Genomic DNA, 18,811 nt, shown 5'->3' on the forward strand with positions numbered 1-18,811 from the left:
GATCATTAGCCTAACCCCAAAAAACACTTATGAATCAAATTAGTTTTCAGTTTCTTTGCGATTATAAAACTCACGTTTGCTCATTTGGGGCCACAATTTCCTGGGGGTTTGAGGCGAGACTTTCTCCGGCAGCATCTTTCCAAACATTCAATCGCAACGAGTACTGCACTTTCAGCGACTTCACAGTTTTCCCCAACGTCGAGGTTTACACGCGAAACGGGAGTACCCCGTAAAAAATCAATCAACCTCGTATAATAACAAATCCCAGAGCGATCGATCGGCTTACGTTCAGTTTGGTAGCGTGTGCAATTCAAAATATAAGCAATGCAGGCCACTAGGTTGTAATGGATCTATATCTACTTTCATAATATAGGAGCCAGTTTTTTTTTTAATCCAGGACAAAAAATTATTTGTCACAGTGACCCTCATTTTTAAAGACCCTGAACTTACGTAGGATATGTACTCATGGGTTCGTGTAAAATCACATCGTTATATATAAGCAGAATACAAATATTTTCTAACATGTAAAAAATGTTGGTCATCTTTTTTTAATACTGTCCTCAAAATCTGCTAATAGGTGTCCTTTGTACCCAATTTGGATCAGCTGAAATGACTTAAATTACACTCGGATGTCTTGCAATTGCCGAAATCATTCATGTATCGGTATCCACCAGCAAACATGAGCACAATAAACACCTGCTATGTACACCTTCATCCATGACACTCCATACAGGGGCAGTCAGATTCGAGAACTTAAATTAACTCGTACTTTAATTAAAAATAGTGGGGAGGGATTTCAATAATAATGTATTTCATATTATAGGATTAACACACAAGAGGAAAGGGCTTCAAAATAAGCCAAGCATTAGTTTGTTACATTTTTTAGAAACTCGCTCTCAAAACTTTAAACCAACCATAAAACCCATTTCAGTTTCGTACTGTGTTCATAAAATGTTGCGAATTCTTTGTACAAGCTACAAATATGTAAAAAAAAAGTTAAGTGCTAACGATTTGGTTATTTTTAGTCAGTTTAAAATACACAGATTACGTACGTATAAAACTCTAGCGAGTAGTTGTGAGCACAGACATCGCGACACCCAGGGAGTGGAGCCAGGTGTTGCTGGGAAATCCAGAAACGCAAGTGTTCCCGTATCAAACTTATACCGTATTCTCTGGAAAAGCACATTTTTTTTTACCCTGTATTTTTAATCAAAAGCTGCGTGTAAACATTAGAATAACTTTATTCTGTTAGTAAGTTTGGAATGTGTCCCAACTTCTCGGAGTATCTTCTAATCCAGAGAATACAGTAACACGTCTGGGTACAAGATCAAAACAACTCTCAACGCAAGGGCTGGAGCTGGAGGACAAATTGGCCATACAAAAATTGACAGTTTTGGTCAAATGACAAAGGCTATTGCTCATCTGCATGTGCCTATTGTGTATTTTCCTTTATGCCAGTAGGTGTTAACGAATGGATTTCCTTTGTTAATTGTGGGCCACTGCCAACTGCAGCACTTAATATTTTACCGAAATGTGTTCTTGGTTTTTCCCTTTTCAAATAAACTTCACCCGTTATATATTATTGAAGAGGAATTCGCACAAATACGCTTTGCGGTAATTCGGCGGGGGAAGTGGTGTGGTGGTTGGCACACCACGCTGCAAACCTGGCGAGAGCCGCCTTTGATTCCCATCTGTGGCTAACATCAAGTGACGAGCGATACGGGTCCTGGGCCTCCAACTTTTTCAACGCAAACCGTAGCACGAGTGCCGAAGTACAGCCAAACAATCCGCAAGACCAACACGGAGTGGGGGGGGAGGGGACTTTACCCAGCGGTGGACTTACACTGGGCTACAATTGTTCTTGCATAATTATTTTCTCACGTTTTTTCAAACTTCAACGCATCCGTCCCTCCTAATGAGCCGTGGAGAGTTGGGCATGAGACCGGTGAAGTGTTGTGCGTTATACAGCAGACAGATCTCATGTGCCCTTTGCAGCTTCTTCGGCACGCTTGCCCTTCACGATGTGACTGAATCAACACTCGACGGCATAAACGGTCGCGGTGTGAGGCCGGCCTTCCCCCCTGACGCAAGTTAAGTATGCTGCGTCAGACAGCAGAATTTCTTACGTCTCCCCTGCAAAGAGAAACACAAATGCACCGTTAGAAATCGACTGTGTCGTGCATTGTATAGACAGACCCGGTAATGTCTACACTGCAAGGAACAAAGTCCAGCGGGAGCGATTTCTTTTAAATATAAGAACATACGTAAAAAACTGTTCAGCAATGTAAAATGGCAATTTGAATTACTATACCAGACAAGTTGATCCAACACAATGGGAGAATGTATTAAACCATAACTTAAATTGTATAACGATTATTGACAAAACGGCATAATCACGAATTGAGCAATACTGCATTTGCATTTTGTAAACGGCTCAGCACGACACATTTAAAACAAACAGCAAGCCGCGTGCGTGAAGTGTACGTAAATACAAGCATTAATTTAATTTCTTGCGCAACATCTCCGAAACTAACGTTAATTCAAAATAACACAGTGCTAAGTTGTCAATTCGGTAGCAATTTAAGAGAACTCTACAGAGAGAGAGAGAAAAAAACGCACTACAGAAATCTATTTATATACTTCTAAAAAGGGGAAAAGCAGGATGCGATTAATTAGCTGAGTAAGTGTGATGTGATGTACTTGACAAGGTTACCTGATATGGCCAGGCTGACTCTGCAAGTTGTCATGTGAAAGTTATTCGAGGCTGGCTGGCCCTGCATTAATAGCTCTCCCGGGGGAAAAGAGCCTTCGCGATACATAAAGTTGTTGACGAGCATCCGAACTGAAAGAGTATTATTTAAACGTTACAGCGTAGTTAAGACAATGACTTGGTCACAGGTTAATAACGTCAACAGTTGGCGGTCGGTGTGTGCCAAAGAATGTCAGGATGGTTTAAAATATTTTTGCACGATTGTGAAATCAGGTTTTATTTAAACAATATTTTTCATTAAGCAAGGTTTTTTTTTCTTTCTTCATTTACATATGTTTTCAGGAGAAATTATAGCAATTTATGCGATTTTTTCATTTGTGAATAACACCATTTACAACAGACACCCTGTGGTGTACCCATTAAAGACCAGGCAGTATTGTCCATCTTGTGTATTTGTTGGGTAATGACAGGTGGCTATTTATATTATGGGATTATTAAGTACACAAGTATTCATCGATTTACAAATTGCATGTGTATACACATAAACAAAATAAGCATTTTGTAAATGTGGTATTATTACATTTTAATACCTGTGACACGGTAAGTTTCATGTGGTTGTGGTTCACGCAAATGCCTTTAACATTAAAACAACATTCTAATTGTGGCACACACATTACCAACTACAATGGTTTCAAGGACTCACAAATTTTTATTGCAATTTTAAATTAATAATTGAACAGCGAGAGAGTTACATTTTCTTGTGTATATTTTAAAGTTTATTAATGAAGTTCAGCAACATCAATGCAACATCTATTTGGGTTTGAGCTTTGTCAGAAATGATTATTGTGTCAATGTTATTTTTTAAGCAGGGTTTTAACAAATACTGAGCACATAGTTACAAAGTGTGTTTTTTGGCCCTGCATTACTATCCTTGATATTTATTAGACAACCAACCACGTATTTTCACACGTTAATACTTATTTTATGTTTAAATGACAAAATACCATAAGAAGAAGCATGTTCTTACAACATGCAAAACATCAAAAGGATAATAACAATGTCAAGGGTCCTACGCAGTGTAAATCATTAAGCAAAGGAATCACGTAATTATTAAAAAGGTAACCGAAAGCAATATCAAAGCCTACGTATTTAAAGAGAAAAAGCTATCGTTTACACTCAATGTTGCTTCATGATCCTATAGCTCAGACTAGCTCATGTTATTTACGTAATAAAAAAAACTAATAAAAATAATCAAATACGACTTGCAGCGATGCGACGCTGACAAGGGACCATCACGACGCTCAAACAAAAGAGGAGACGGGAGGGGAGGGGGGCGGAGGAAGAATAATTCACGATTCTCAAATCAAATGCAGTGTGTGGTGGTGGGGGGGGAAGATGGCGAATTACTTGCACACAACACGCCACGGTGCGGGCACGGCCGAGGGAGGAGTGGCGGCTGTCTGGAGGAGCGACGCTGAAAAGGGGGAGCGAGCGTCTTAAGTGTGGTGTGGGAGGGGGGTCTGTGTAAGGCAGGGGGTAGCGGAACCCTTTTCCTTACCGAAGGAATGGGGCGGGTAAGGGACTTTAAAATAACTTAGGCAGGCCACACAACACGACGCAATCCTAGCGTTATCCAAGAATATATATTTGTAATCATTGGGGGGGCTCGGTGCAATCGCATTGCTTGCGATGCACGGTGCCTCCCTTTTTACCCTCGTTAACACGCGTTTACTGGATTCTCAGCTCCGAAGTAGACGCAACCAGCCATGATCCTTCACAGCGACGGTTAAAATTTCACGCTCAAAACGTAGGCCAGCCTCATGTGACCACCGGATGTACGAAATTAAGTTCGCGGGTTGTATCTGGCAATTAGGGTGTAGTTTCCCCACCCCCAAGTGGATAGCAGGTTGTGTAGAGAAGGGAGTGGTAGTGGTGGTGGAAGGGCAGGAGTGGGTGAGGAGTGGGTGAGTAGTGTGTGTGAGCTCCCGGGCTGCTGGCTTTCCCCCGGTTGAGCTAGTACCGGCCGTACGGGTGTTCGCGGTAAGAGTACCGCATCGCGCGGGACGACGAAGTCTTCAGCCGATTGTTAGAGCCTCCACACTTCTCCTCTTGCCCTGTTAGGTTGTGAGAAGGGGGGCAGGCAGAAATGGAAAAAGGGAGGTGGGGGGTCACATAAATGACGGGAACTAAGCAGTCGCTCGGTTGAAAAGATTTATATTTCACACATCAGGATTGGTTCAGTCCATCGCTCATGGTTTGGGCCGCAGAGGAATGAATCGTATCATAAAAACAATTATTTTAACACTCGATACTGGTTACCCACCAAGGCTACAGGAACATCTTGCCTTTACTTAAAAACAGATGAACTCGTGAATATTGGAGGAACCCGATGCTTTTTGTTTTGTTTGATGCACCCCATTGGCATACATCAGCTTACAAAGCACATTGCTTTTGCAGTAAAACTTTACAGTCAATGTTAATGTATAAAATGCATTCCTTAGCCTTCTACAACTGTACGATGTGTTTCGCATAAACTGGAAAAAGTTAAACTGCATTGGCAGTTGTGCACAAGCACTAATAGTCGCCAACATTCGTTATTAACACCCGTTTATGGCAAGCAATATTTACCGTATTCTCTGGATTATAAGATTAATTCCCCCTCTTTATTACAACATAAAAGTTGGTTGTCAGGCTTATAATCCTCTAGGTGCGTGTGTGACCAGATTTGTCCAATTTCATTAACACCGGGCACCAGTTTGGGGTACGAATCACTTTCAGGAGCATCTTATAATCTGGAAATTACGGTAAAGGAAAACGGCCCTTAAAAACTGTGAACAAGGACCATTCCAACCCGGAGAGAAGTCAAGTGTTCAAATATTAGCTGGATATGTTTTCTGTTACAGGATTGTGCTAATGTTAAATGCAATGAGTTTTTTGTCTCCTTTTCTTCATTTTTGTACAAGGATATAGAAGTTAACAATGAATAAAATCTCCGCTTCTTCGTGAAAACGACAGCGGTTGTTTTCACGTAAAAAAAAAAAACCCTTACAAAATAAAACCCAAGACGCGTTACTCATGCAAATGCAACAAGGCCAAGAAAGCAAGGCCATTTACAGGATACAGCAAATTCCATCGCGACACCCCGGGGGGAGGGCGGCCAAGAGAAATCCACGCAAACACTAGCTGGCAACGAAAACGCCGCAGTAAAAAAAATGGGTGTTGTGAGTTGTGCCGCAGCTTAACCACACAAATGAATCGCTTAAAGCAAAAGTGGCACAATGGTGAGAGCGTGCAGACTTGACATTGCACAATTACACACAACGTTTTAATTAGTGCATAAGATGAACCACCACTTGAGATATTCATTCGGCAAACGTACGTCCCAAGATCCCAATTTACATTGATACCCGGGCTCTTACTGATCGCTCTCAAAGGGCTATGCCTTATTTTCCATTTTAAAATTTCCACACTGGTCAACTCAAATGTACTTGGTGTAAAAGCTGCATACAGCGAGCTCTTGTCAAGAACTGTCTGGGCCAGGGGATGTCTGATATGCGTAACAGGAGCGGGCTCGTCTTCTCATGGGATAATCGAATTTCCAATCCATAAATTCAGCAAAATATTACGGATCACTGAAACAGGGGAGCTCAAGATAGCCCAAGGGTTTGGTGCCACAACAGCTGAAGGGTTTCTTTAAATGTTACCATTAACGATACAACTTTTCTCCTACAAGACACGAACCGTCAATGTACAATGCGAGTTTATGACGAGTATTTACAAATAAGCACAACATGTACAACTCTTGGGAGACAAACACCACCTTCCAAATTACAAAGCCCTGGAAGTGAGTGAATGTTTGGTTCAAAACAGAACACCACAACAGTATTGTTTAGTATATGCGAGCACAGCAACAACTCCACATGCATGGCAACACACTCAAGTTAAATCGGTTCCGCCTTTCAAAATACAAACTGAAAAAAAAACTGAAATACAAGAGACGACAGGCGGGGGGGGGGAAGTCGAGTGTTTCCGTGGATTTCTATTGGCCCTGACGGATCGCCGTAGGAAATCAAACGCGAGTGGCGAAAGACATCAGGGGCGTCTCTTTTAAAACACCAAAAAAAAACGACGGTCTTACAGAGAAAGCTTTCCGCTTACCGTAACCAGTGTACGCCTCCACGGTCGATCCGTGACCATAGTCGTAACTTTCTACACCGCTGCAAAATACGCAGAAATGTTGAAGTTTGATTTGCGAAGGCGAACACGAGACAAACGAGAGGGGAGGGGGGTGAGATGTGGGGAAGCAAAAAAAAGTGAAATAAAAAAAACCCAAAGCACAGAAAGGACTTTTTTAACAGCAGGAATTGTCACGTTTTTGGAACAGATGGTTATCAACGAGCCACTCTGGTTGCAGAGGCAGAACACCAATAGAATTCCACGGAAACATTCGTAACATTTCGGTACATTTTTGAACTGAGCGCACTATGGGTTGGTACATTATTGCAAGAACGCAAGATTCCGTAGCAGTCGCTAGATCAAAACGTCTGTTTTTAGCTTTCATGGTCATACATGAATAACATGTACAGGAGTGCAATGGCAGAAAGATAAAAGGGAAACTGACAAAACACGTAACACGATGCTTGGAGTTTGCGGGATATGAGGGTCAAATGATTGAGCCAACACACTATGGGTTTGAATATCACATTTCAGCCACTCACGCTAAAAACGGATTCTTCTCAAGTGCAGCGAGTTGATGGTTTGAGCCGTCACAAATGATTGGCAAGCACAGACAGTGCATCTATCAGTCATTTCAGTTAACCCACACCACATGGGTTTATATCGTGCCTTGGCAGCAGTGAGTCATAAGAACACATCGTCATGTTCTCACAGTGCACCGAGCCTGATACAAGTGCTGCTGTGATGTAGCAAATGGAACCTGTTGTTGTGTCTGTGTGTATGCGTGTCTTTATGTACGTCTTTGTCTATGTATGTCTGCGTATCCATTCTTCAGCCACACGTGATTAAACTTGGTTCAACTGGAGCGAGGGGAGATGGTTTCCTCCTGGTCAGCAGTGACAAGCACATTTTTTTCATCCACTTAATCTGGCTTATTCCTACAAAACACGTGGAAACTTATTCGGCTTGCGGATGGCCGCTAGTAGCGCGTTCGGAATTGGGGGGAAAAAAAACCCATTTGATGAACACGATTCGAGACACTGGTTCATGTAAACAAAGTGGCATAACGGGACATTCTATACTGTCACGACCATGGAAACAAATGACTCTTTAAACTGAACCACAACCTCCAAAACCATGGAAATTCAATTCACTCATATCGAGAGGGATCAGAGCGAATACATTTAGGTGGTGCAGTGTTAAAAAAAAAAAAAAAGACATCTTACTCCTCGGCCACCGTATCTGCACAAACCCCAAAGGGATAATTTGTACACCAGTGTTCTTCATTGCAAGGCCCACGGACAACTGGCGGCCCCTGGTGGCCTTTAGTGCAGAATCCGACAATACACAAACATTTGAAAGGACCACTTTTGCAGGTGGTTTGGCGGCCCGCACACTGATGTCTTATCGGTTAAAGTTCCCCCACCCCGAACCTCTGAAAATTAGTGAAGACCGATGTACAAGGTGGTTGTGTGCTCAAGCGCTGGTCTGGTGCACGGATGACGGGGGGGGGACTTACCTTGGTGTGGCGGGCATCTCGTAATCGTAGGCGTCGAACGTTGGCAAGGAGGAGTAATCGTAAGTCTCGTATCCATGGCTTTCATACGGTGAACTGGAATAGCTGTCATCGTAGGCCTTGAGGAGTAAACGCACGCAAGGTAAGAGTCAGGTCCAACTAAAAATAAAATTAATCACCTCTTTGCCTGCTCCAGCAAAAACCTTGGCAGATGCTCAAGCGCCTTAGCGAAAGACGCAACCCAAATAAACAAATACTTATCCAGGTGATAAGTACCTAGGCTTTGTGGTTCCGGGATGTCAGACACTAATTTGAAGGTTCAAGCAAATATATTTATAATGAATTACGGTCAGGAATCGTCAACACGTTCGTGGCATTAATGTCATGTTGAAAGATATGGTTGACATCGATGTCGCTCGCTTCTGGATGAGCTTTAAACTGGCGTCATATAGCCCAGGTACATATCCAGCAGAGCTATGATGAATTTGGATCAGTATATATTTTTAAATGATGCTATGAAACATGCTCATGAATATATGCATGCAGGTACCTACTGAAGAAAAGTTAAATTGTCTCTTCCGAGGCCAGCATTTTTACTCGCATTAAAGGTGGCAAAATATTAACATGTAGAGTTGTATAAAACAGACAATGCAAATAATGAGGGGACACCCTTTCAGAGGTTTAAATTTAAATACAGCAGCAGCAGCCACGTCTACAGATTTGTAATATACTCTAAATAACGTAGCTAAACATTTTGCGGTCACCCTTTTAAATGCGATGTCTCGACCTCCACAGCACAATTGCCTCCAAGGAGGCTCAAGTGTCGGGAGACTATGAGGGGGGTGCGAATCAACAGACAATAAATTTGAGCATAGATTGGTTTTAAAAATATATTTTTTATTGCAAAAACAATGACCATGCACATTTGCATAGAGACGAACACTGCAATTATATGACAAAATGTTACGTCGCCTTGATCTTAAAAAGAGGACCCGCACCGATTCTTGTGGACAATTGGGACCAAAATAAATGTACTACCAACATCCCAATAAAAAAAGATGGGATTGCTTTAAACATTCACGGGTATCACGTTATGTCAAATTGACATACGAATGTTCAACGACGTGTACTTATCAACTCTTGCAAGTAAGCTTGCTTAACCCTCAACCAGAACTAGGAGTAATCAAGCCCCAAGCATTCACTTAGTACACTCGGTGCAAAGTGGAGCTGGAACCAAATATGGGGTGGGTGCTGTCCCACTGTGCCCAAAGACCTTTTAATAATCCACACAGATCTAGCACCAAACTATTAAAACTGACAGAAAAAAAACTTTCCAACACCAGACTATGAAAACGGACAAAAAACACTTTCCAACAACTTTTACTTATTGTTATGCATATCCATATTTGACTAAAATCGACTGCTATAAATCTAAATGTTACCATTCACCTCCATAAAAGACATCAACGTGAACGTTTTCGGCCAAACCAACATGTTTTACTTGAGCCAACTAACATGGCTGACTAAAGTCTCTGGAGGTTCATATGTTGCCACGGTGACTAATTTCTTCAAGTAGCTAACTCCCCAGATTATTTCCCCCCTCGCACTCCCCCGCTGCGAGTTCTGTCCTTGCGACTGTGCCGGCAAAACACATTTTTCAGCGAATCATAAAACAAAGCAGTGGAAATGCTCTTCATGCAAAGTAAACAGGTTATGGCAAAACTGTGCCAATTGCCATACTTCCTGGCTCAAGTAAGCCTACTCAGAGATATACAATGTGAATGTACGATTCGCGGTGTTTGCCAGAGCCAGGGTGCAAATTTAAATTGCATTCACTTAATTCAGCCTAATATTCAAAAATGTATTCAAAAGGACAAAACATCTATTGGTGTTGGGGAAGTTCAGCTTTCCTATTGTTGTATCAAGTAAGGTAGCAGTGTTGTATGCAAGTGCTTTTATCCTAGCCAGACGATCATATTTAAGAAATAAAAACACTGCTCAATTACCCACTCTAACAACACGCAATGTTCGTGCGTCCTCTGTAAATGGTTCTGCGTGCTAATAAAGAAGCACTGCCAGACAGCTGGAACCTCGCACCATGCCAATTAGCCAAATGAGCCACCCCTGTTGTTACTTGGGGTTTCACGAGTATTAAAACAACAGCGGCTATCCACGGAGAAAAACTAAGCCGACTCATTTGCCTACTACGGTTGGGGATCAGGTTATAGCCCTAGCAGGGCCACACCAAGTGAAGTCTTAGACAGGATACCAGCCATGCCACGGAAATCGGCGCCTGAACGCGGTAGTCACGTTCCCCCAGGTGTTGCCAATCCTCACCCAGCACCCCTCGACTGTTAACGAACCACCCGTGTAATCGCGCGCAGTGCAAGCCAGCGGACTTCGCACACGACCGTCGTGAAAAGCAACAGAATAGGAATAACAATAAACAAATAAATAGTCCTTTCAAATTTCAATCCATTGATCATTTCGTGGTGGAGTGCAAAGTGCGCTCTGGCAGTGCGTGAAAGAACAAATAATAGAAACGACACGCTAACCGAAGCAACGCGGCTGCCAGGTCCATACGGCACGACACCGCCTGAGGGCTCGTGACCCGCGGGGGGCCCCACTTGAACGCTGGCCCCTGCTAACGACTCACACAGTCCTGGTAGGACTCCTGGCCATGCTGCTGCCGGGGGGTGTACAGGCGTGCCGCCCTCTGTGTGGTGGGTGCCTGTCGGGAGCTAGGCACCTGGGAAGGGGTGGACGCGATGGGACCCGAAGTGGCACCGCCCGCATTTCCTCTCCCACGAGTTGGCGGCGCCTGGGCGTACACGCGAGCGTATAAAAAAATCTGCTCTGCGTCCTAGCAAAGCCCCCACTCAAGCGTTATGACCACCAGGCTATCCAGTCCCTCGCCAGTTAGGCTTTGCAGTACCTAACAAAACAAGGCTGTTTTAATTCACCTGCCCAAATGTCAGTGGAGATATGCTCCGTCATTTTCCCCCAATCCAATATCGAGCATTCTGTTCATCCAAGCTTATAATCAACTGGAGAAAAAACTCACAAGCCCCCCCCCCCACATCCCAAAACTCAAGGAAGGCCCATGCCACAACCCACACACACCTTAATTATTTCCGTGATGCCCAAGTCCCGTGTGTGTGGATATATATTTGTACAAGGCGCTTTAACTTACCCCCCTCGAAGCACCCCTGGCGGCACCTCGTCCGATGGGTCTGCGTGCACTCATTCCGCCACGTTCCACGGGCCCCCCAGGTCCCCCGCGCCCTCGCGGGGCCCCCCTGGGGGATGAGACTCCGCGTGACCCCCCCTGTGGCCCACGCAGCAACGGGGGGCCCACACCACGGCCCCTGCAGAGACGGGGAAAGTTCCGGCGTTCACACAGGGATCGAAGTAGCAGTGGCTACACGTCTGTGTGACCCACATTGCAGGCAGGGAGATAGCCGGGCATTGTTTATGGGGGGAAATTTAACTCGTGATTTGAGCTGCATTAACTGCAATGAGTGCGCTACAAGTGTGAATGGTGTTAAGTTTCGGACGGCGGTGCGTGGTTGCCTGTCGTAGCATAGCAATTATTTTTTAAAAATATATATTTTTTACATCAATACTGGGGGGGATGTGTCCCCCCCAATATATATTATAATTACGGCCTTGGAAAATAGTGTCCGATACAAGGTCCACGTTGTCCGATTGGCAAAATAGTCATAAAATATTGTCATATTGTGAATTATCGTTGCTCAATTATGTTTCTAATATTTCATTTCCTGACAATATTTGTGAAATTACTGCTCTGTTAAACGTGATGGCATTACAATTCATGATGTAATTTTCCCACAGCAAGTGCGTAACAGATTGTAAAAATTGCAATGATCAAAAGACACTTATAGCGAGAGTTAACTGCAGTTGAATCGTTTACGCCATCTTTTTTTGTACGTAAAATGACAAAAAAACAAGACGATAGAGACGTAACGTACAGACACAAAGTTGAAGGAAACTTTATATGTTTCGATTTAAAGCTTTCGTGACTGCAGGGATTCATCTTCTTGGTTCTTTCGGTAAAGTCACGTAGAAGGGAAGTAATAAAATAATAAAAATAAAACATAATAAAATAATATAATAAAATAATTCTCACTTCCCTTCTACGTGACTTTACCGAAAGCACCAAGAAGAACTTTACATGTATTGCGCGATAAACGTTGTGATCGTGAAATGTAATAAGGCAACGTGATCAATCACATTGCGGAAATCATAGTAACGTGACTCGGAGGTGTAAAGGTGTCACGGCAGCCATGCACATGGGCGGTAAGGGGTACCACCTTATGAGCGCAGGAGCACCGGGAGGAGGCGGGGGAATGCCGCGCCCTCTCATGGCACGGCCACGCGCTACCACGGGCACCTCCACGCCATTCAGGTATGTCATTTCCATCAGCTGCTCCTGGCAGATTTCATCGTTGTAGTCCTGGTGTAGACGGGTAGGAGAGAAGGCAAGAACAGGGAAAACTTAAATTCATAGTCTCGGCCTGGTCAATAGTTACTACACAAAAAATTCATGTTAAAATAGTTTTTTCCCCAATCAATTCAGCCTATTCAATCTCTGATAATTAAAACCTTTTCCATTTCATAAAGGAGCTATCGAGGTGATTTCAGAAGTAGTTTTGCAATGTCATCTTTCGAGGATGTTATCCTATACTGCTCGATGTAAGAAGAGATCTGGACAGGAAGTTCTTTACACTCAGGTTTCGCAGCCAATAGCATGCTTCATAAGATATTTTTCGATTCGGCCACTGTAATTATATTGCCAAATATTGTGTTGTTAGAACCAAAATAACTGTCGCATATGCAAGCATTTAACGTGTCAATTATTATAGTTTCAGCTCCAAGGTACATATAAAAATCTCTCACAACCAAATTGATCAATATGCAGTCTAACCCAAAAATAAATCATCAGGAATTTTACTGTCATATGAGATGAAACAGACAACACGATCACAGCTCGTTTGATAAAAAAAAGTTTTAAGAAATGTAACGATTAAATGTGCACTGCTGCGCTGGACTTCATACCGGGTTGAAGAACTTCTTGACCTCTTCGAGAGCGTGCCCCATGCGGCTGTAGGCTTCAGGGAGCGGTGCGTACACTTCAATGAGCACGTGCAGCTCTTCATTCAAGTGAACGTACTTGGCCTCACCGCTGTTTCGGAGCTCCTCTTCCTGTAGTCGCAACGAAGAACAACAGAGGCCACGTGGCAATTGCCCTCTGCACTATTCAATCGGAACCGTACAACAGCCCCACTCGTTAACTAAGAAATCACAGGCAAGATTAACTATACAATCAAACCTTTGCAATTTTGAATGTGCCTAAACTTTCATAACTTATGTACCAAGATTAAATACCAATTCAGAATCGTTCTCCCAAAATGCTCCTAGTAAATGCAAATAATTGCTTTTAGTTAAGGCAAAAAATTATCTTCACCTCCCTGTCAATATCTAGCCAGCAACTGGACCCACCACTTGGTCAATATGAACTTAAATGCTTTTGAACTAAATATCATATCTCTTTTGAACCTAAGGATACCCTTTTATTTAAAATTTTATACATAAATTGTTGTTAAATGTGCTTCATAGTTCATAGTTTTTACTTGAGCTGGATATTTCGACCCTTGCACACTGCTGCTTGATCTTACGCAAAGTTGATGTATTTTGTTTTCGTGACCCAGGTATGGGGTGAAAGGGAAATTTTAGTCTTAAAAAATCTCACTCCTGGATCATATACGACGATTATATGAACCACAAATAAATGCCAATGTAAAATTACATAAATTTCACACTTTCACTGAACCCGAGTGCTCGGAGATGAACATGTTGAGATACGCACCTTGGCTCTGTCCTTCATGCACCCCTTGCCCATGATGGCCATCCTGGTGCCCGTCTCAACCTGCAGTCGTTTCAACGTGTTTCCCTTGTGGGCCAAGCAGTTTCCCCACGAAGTTGAACTGCAAGCAGAGGGAGAATCAAAATCTTTATTGAGACTGGAGAATCCGATGAGCTATGAAGCTCTGTTTCACACATGTCCAGTCGGGGCATGGGGTCAGCAAGTTACAACTTTTCCTTCCCACACATCCGATTAGCACAGTTGGCTACGTATGCTAGGAAAGAAGGTCAACATACATACGTACATAGGATTGTCCCCGAGGGAGTTAAATGGTAGCCATAAAAGCAATGTTTCTCTTCCTTAGGTGACAAATTCACATCATTGCTCTCCTGCTACAAGCATAATTATAAACACAGTACTTGGGGGATGGTATTATTTGTGTAATCGAAGCGCTTCTCGAATTTGAGTTCGCTATTTGTTTCCTCAGTTTTGTGTAGACTCGTCTCAAAAAAATGACAGGCAGGTCAGTGGTACAGCGAGTTGATTGAAATCAGAAGGTTGCAAGTAAAGAATCCTGTCTGGGGTTCACCCAATCCCATCATCCCTGTAGGCTCAAAAAAGACCAAACACCACTTTGTGGAGAAATCCAGTGGTTGTCCTCAAGACTCACCCCTGCCATAGAAATGCAGATTCCCCCACAGACTACGGGCAATGAACAGCACATGCACACCCGCCTTAATAATGCTCATTCAAGCAGGAATTCACACACAGTGTTAGAACAAGTGCTACTTTAAACAATTAACACACCGGGTCTGCACGAATCCTGAAAAATATGCACGATGATTATTACCTTCGGGTGCTGCTTAGCTGGGATGAGGACCTTCTCCGCCAACTTGAAATTCTGCTCGCCAATTATGTTCCGATATTTCTTGTCATCGTCTTTCTTGTCGTCGCCCCCGTTTTGCAGACGTGATATTTCTGCGATGAGAACAGAATTAAGGCTTACAAGTTAATTTGCACTCATTTGTATACATGAGAATGAGCGGGCATGCTTCTGAATGTATGCTATGGATTTAGTGTTGGCAGCTGTAGAAAGGTGACATACACTGTTAATTCATAAGCTGTGGTGGTGCTTGGTTAATTTTAAAAAATAAAACTCAAGATTTTATTTTTGACTGGCTTCACACTGCATTTGCGTTGTCATTTAAACTAAACATAACGGATGTCCCAAAAACAATGCTCTGGTTCAAGACCTCCTTCGCTAAGAAATAAAAAAGAACTTCCTGTACAGGTGTGACAATTGTTGCCAAAATTCCAAGTGTGAAAATTCTTTAAACAATTTAAAATAGCATCATTAGACTAGCAATAACACAACAATCACGTGTACAAGACCACATGAGTTTAAAAGATCCATTGTTTCTAAACGTGGCTTCATGACAGGACTCAAAAAGGATAATGAAATTGCGATAAGCACGCGCGCATCAAGGGCGATCGCTTTCTCAACTACGATCAAGGCGTTTTCCACTGTTGTTCGCAATTTTACATTTAGCTAAGGACTAATTATCAAACCACAAAACAGGATTTCTCCATATAACTCTGGCTATCGCCTGATGATGCTGGTTTTAATTACCGGCAAAACGTCACGAAACTCTAATTGCAGATGTTGTGGATTTACTCTTCAACACACAAGTGGTGTGCTGAACTGGTAACGAATTGGCACGTTTCGTTTACGTGACAAACCTTACTAAATGGCCATGTTGTGTGGGTGGGTTTAACGACACATTTATATTTACACAATCTAACCCAAAAACCTCTATGGACATTACTAGCAATTTCGTATACCTGCCAACCAATACGGTTTACCCATAATCTTATACAGGGAAATTGACTTTTCAGGTCCGATTCAATATGGGAAATTTGTCTATTTATGTCTTCCCTTGTGATGGGACGTTGTAAGATGAATGTTGAGATTTATAAGGGCACGGGGTGACCAATAAGGTCTGAATTGGGTTTAAAGAAGGTAGGCTCTGATAAGCGGTTTATAGGTATGTATCCGTCATCATCCACGCCTAAATCTAATTAAATGTATATAAAAACTGCAGCCTGCCACCACATGCTTTGTTGAAACGTCTGCAAGCTCGGTTCTATGTACACCATAATCAGTGTTAAGTATAAATATAAGCCTTACTATTTGCTTCGTATAGACGCTGGCAAAATCAGTGAAACATTGTTCTCTAAGTGTTAAATACCACAACTTAGTGAGTGCCATGCACTGAGAAAAATAAACTTTTAACCGTACTAGGACACAAACCGGCGTGGTGCATGTTTTGACTGTTAAACCAGATGTTAAGAAATATCAAGCGCAGATCATTATTGTTTTCATTCAGTTCCTACTTTATAACAGACCAATTCAGATCTAATTGGTCACCCCGTGCCCTTATACATTTCAACGTACATCCTGCAAAGTTCAATCAAGGGAGAAGCACAAAGTAAAAAACATGCTTTTGCCCGTATTAAAACGGTTGTACCCAGCGTATGGACCTGAAAACTCAATTTCGCTGCACAAGAATACGGAGTAAACAGTATGGAGTTGACAGCTATGCAACACGATCATTTTACAGTATTGTGTTGCCGAGGATTGTAAGTGTAATTACTATGGACCAAGAATGTGTTTGTTTCTCGCGCGTGACGCCACTCCACATGCCGCACCCCCCCGTCATTAATATTCATGAGCGGGTGGATTTTTACACTCGCCCAGAAGACGGTCGAGCGATTTTTTTCGCAAATTCGCTCTAAGTTTGACGTTTCTTTACTGAAAGTTAATCTAATAAATAATTCTACGCAGTAACAAAATGGATTTGGTGTTTTGTTAATTTCTTTAGCACTTGAGACAAAATGTAAGTCTAATTTACGCTTCTACATTATGGTAAAATAGACATTTCTCGGTGATTTTCCAGATATTCTATCGAATTCCAATGTATTTCAACCCAGCGACCGAAAGCAGAAGAGAATAAAGTATTAGAGCAGTGAATTTGAACAAATTGAAGGTCAGTTACATAGTGTTAGTGACATGAAGTGAGGTGTTCTTTGACATAGTTTTGTGCTAGATTCAGTCATTAATACATTGCTACAGTGAAATGCAGTTAAGTGTTTGATGGCATACTTTTGTGTAAGATTCACTGCCATTAAATTTACACAAGATTTTAATGATACTCTGCTAAATAAAAAAATCGGAAATATTACAGCTTTCGCTCTAGGACGGGCCAAGAATCTAGTACGTATATTATCACTTTAATCAATTATTATTTCATTGGTACACATGCCAAGTAAAAATAAAACGACTTAATAAAATGCCATTCTGTATTTAGAAGGAAAAAAGGCAACAACGTGTTGTACTGTACTGCTTTTTTTCTATAACACCGAGGCCCCAGATTGTAGGCTGGTCCAATTGTCTTGCGACCCCCCCCCCCCAACGAATTGACCCGAACATGTTTTCCCCTTTGAAAATGTATTTACGTTTTAAATAAGTATTTTAAAAATATTAAGTTTAAATAAAGATTCTGCTTCATCCGGGACCACTCTGCATATATATATGCAGCGCTTTTGCCAAGTCTATTCTTGCGTATGGCAAAATGTTCAGGCGCTAAATGCCAATATCTGCTCGTGCACGACGACAGGGCTTCAGGATAAGAAAGAGTTCTTGAAGTTTTCACGTTACTTCTCCTCCTCCTGGGTAAGAAAAGCGCAGACTTTGGCCAAAGACATCTGGCAAAAACGCCAGCCAGAGAAATGTTGTTGTTCATCAACCCCGAACGACAGATGCTAATAATAAAGAACAAATACATATAAACACGTGGGGGGGGGGGGGGGTGTGGAAAGCTAGTAACGGCTGAACAAAAAAAACTAGGTGAAGATACAGAACGGAGCCGTTCTTATTCGATCTCTTAATTTAATGTTTAACGGCGTGAAAATGAATAAACCCATCATCATCCACTTACAATGGACGGGGGCCTATGTCACCACCATTGATGCTCGCAACACGCCCGGCGGACCCACAACCGCTCCCCCCGCCCCCATAAGCAACCACGGACCCTAAGCGCCATCAAACAAGCACCCAACATTCCCTTACAAACCCCCACAAACAACAACAACAAACTAATATATGGTTCGTTAACACGTTTCGCTACAAATCCGTTGCGTTTTTTTCCCGCCACGCGAGGCCTAGCGAGGCCTAGCGAAGCCTGCTCGCACCTGCGCCCAGCAGCCGCATGGCTTGCACGAAGGACGGGTCGAGGCTGTCTTTCTCCGCCACCAGCTCGGGGATGTAGACAGAGCCGGACGACATTGCACTTGCAAACAAAAAGAAATCAGCGGCAGGCTGGAGACGCGAAAGGAGAGAAAGGTCGACGTTTAAAGACTTGTTTTGAGTCCACGCTATGAAAAAAAACACTCCGCGTTCAAGAGGCTCAGCACCGACCGCAGCACCGCCAAACGCGCTCGCCCCCCACCCACGCTACGCTTT

The 18,811-nt window shown here is 42.7% G+C and overlaps 1 protein-coding gene across 1 annotated transcript; it reads right to left on the bottom strand.

Annotated features, from left to right (window-relative positions):
* Positions 1–753: 753 nt before the first annotated feature.
* LOC133353380 (KH domain-containing, RNA-binding, signal transduction-associated protein 2-like) lies at positions 754–18,811 on the bottom strand. Its single transcript, XM_061569583.1, is given in 12 exon segments — positions 754–2,133; positions 4,731–4,824; positions 6,869–6,927; positions 8,406–8,521; positions 11,152–11,223; positions 11,596–11,770; positions 12,737–12,879; positions 13,482–13,628; positions 14,293–14,376; positions 14,378–14,410; positions 15,140–15,267; positions 18,541–18,811. Coding segments are annotated over 12 exon segments (1,173 nt in total). The 5' UTR covers positions 18,635–18,811; the 3' UTR covers positions 754–2,105.

Source organism: Lethenteron reissneri, chromosome 43 (assembly GCF_015708825.2).
Source record: "Lethenteron reissneri isolate LAM-NWPU_2019-01 chromosome 43, ASM1570882v1, whole genome shotgun sequence".
Taxonomy (NCBI): domain Eukaryota; kingdom Metazoa; phylum Chordata; class Hyperoartia; order Petromyzontiformes; family Petromyzontidae; genus Lethenteron; species Lethenteron reissneri.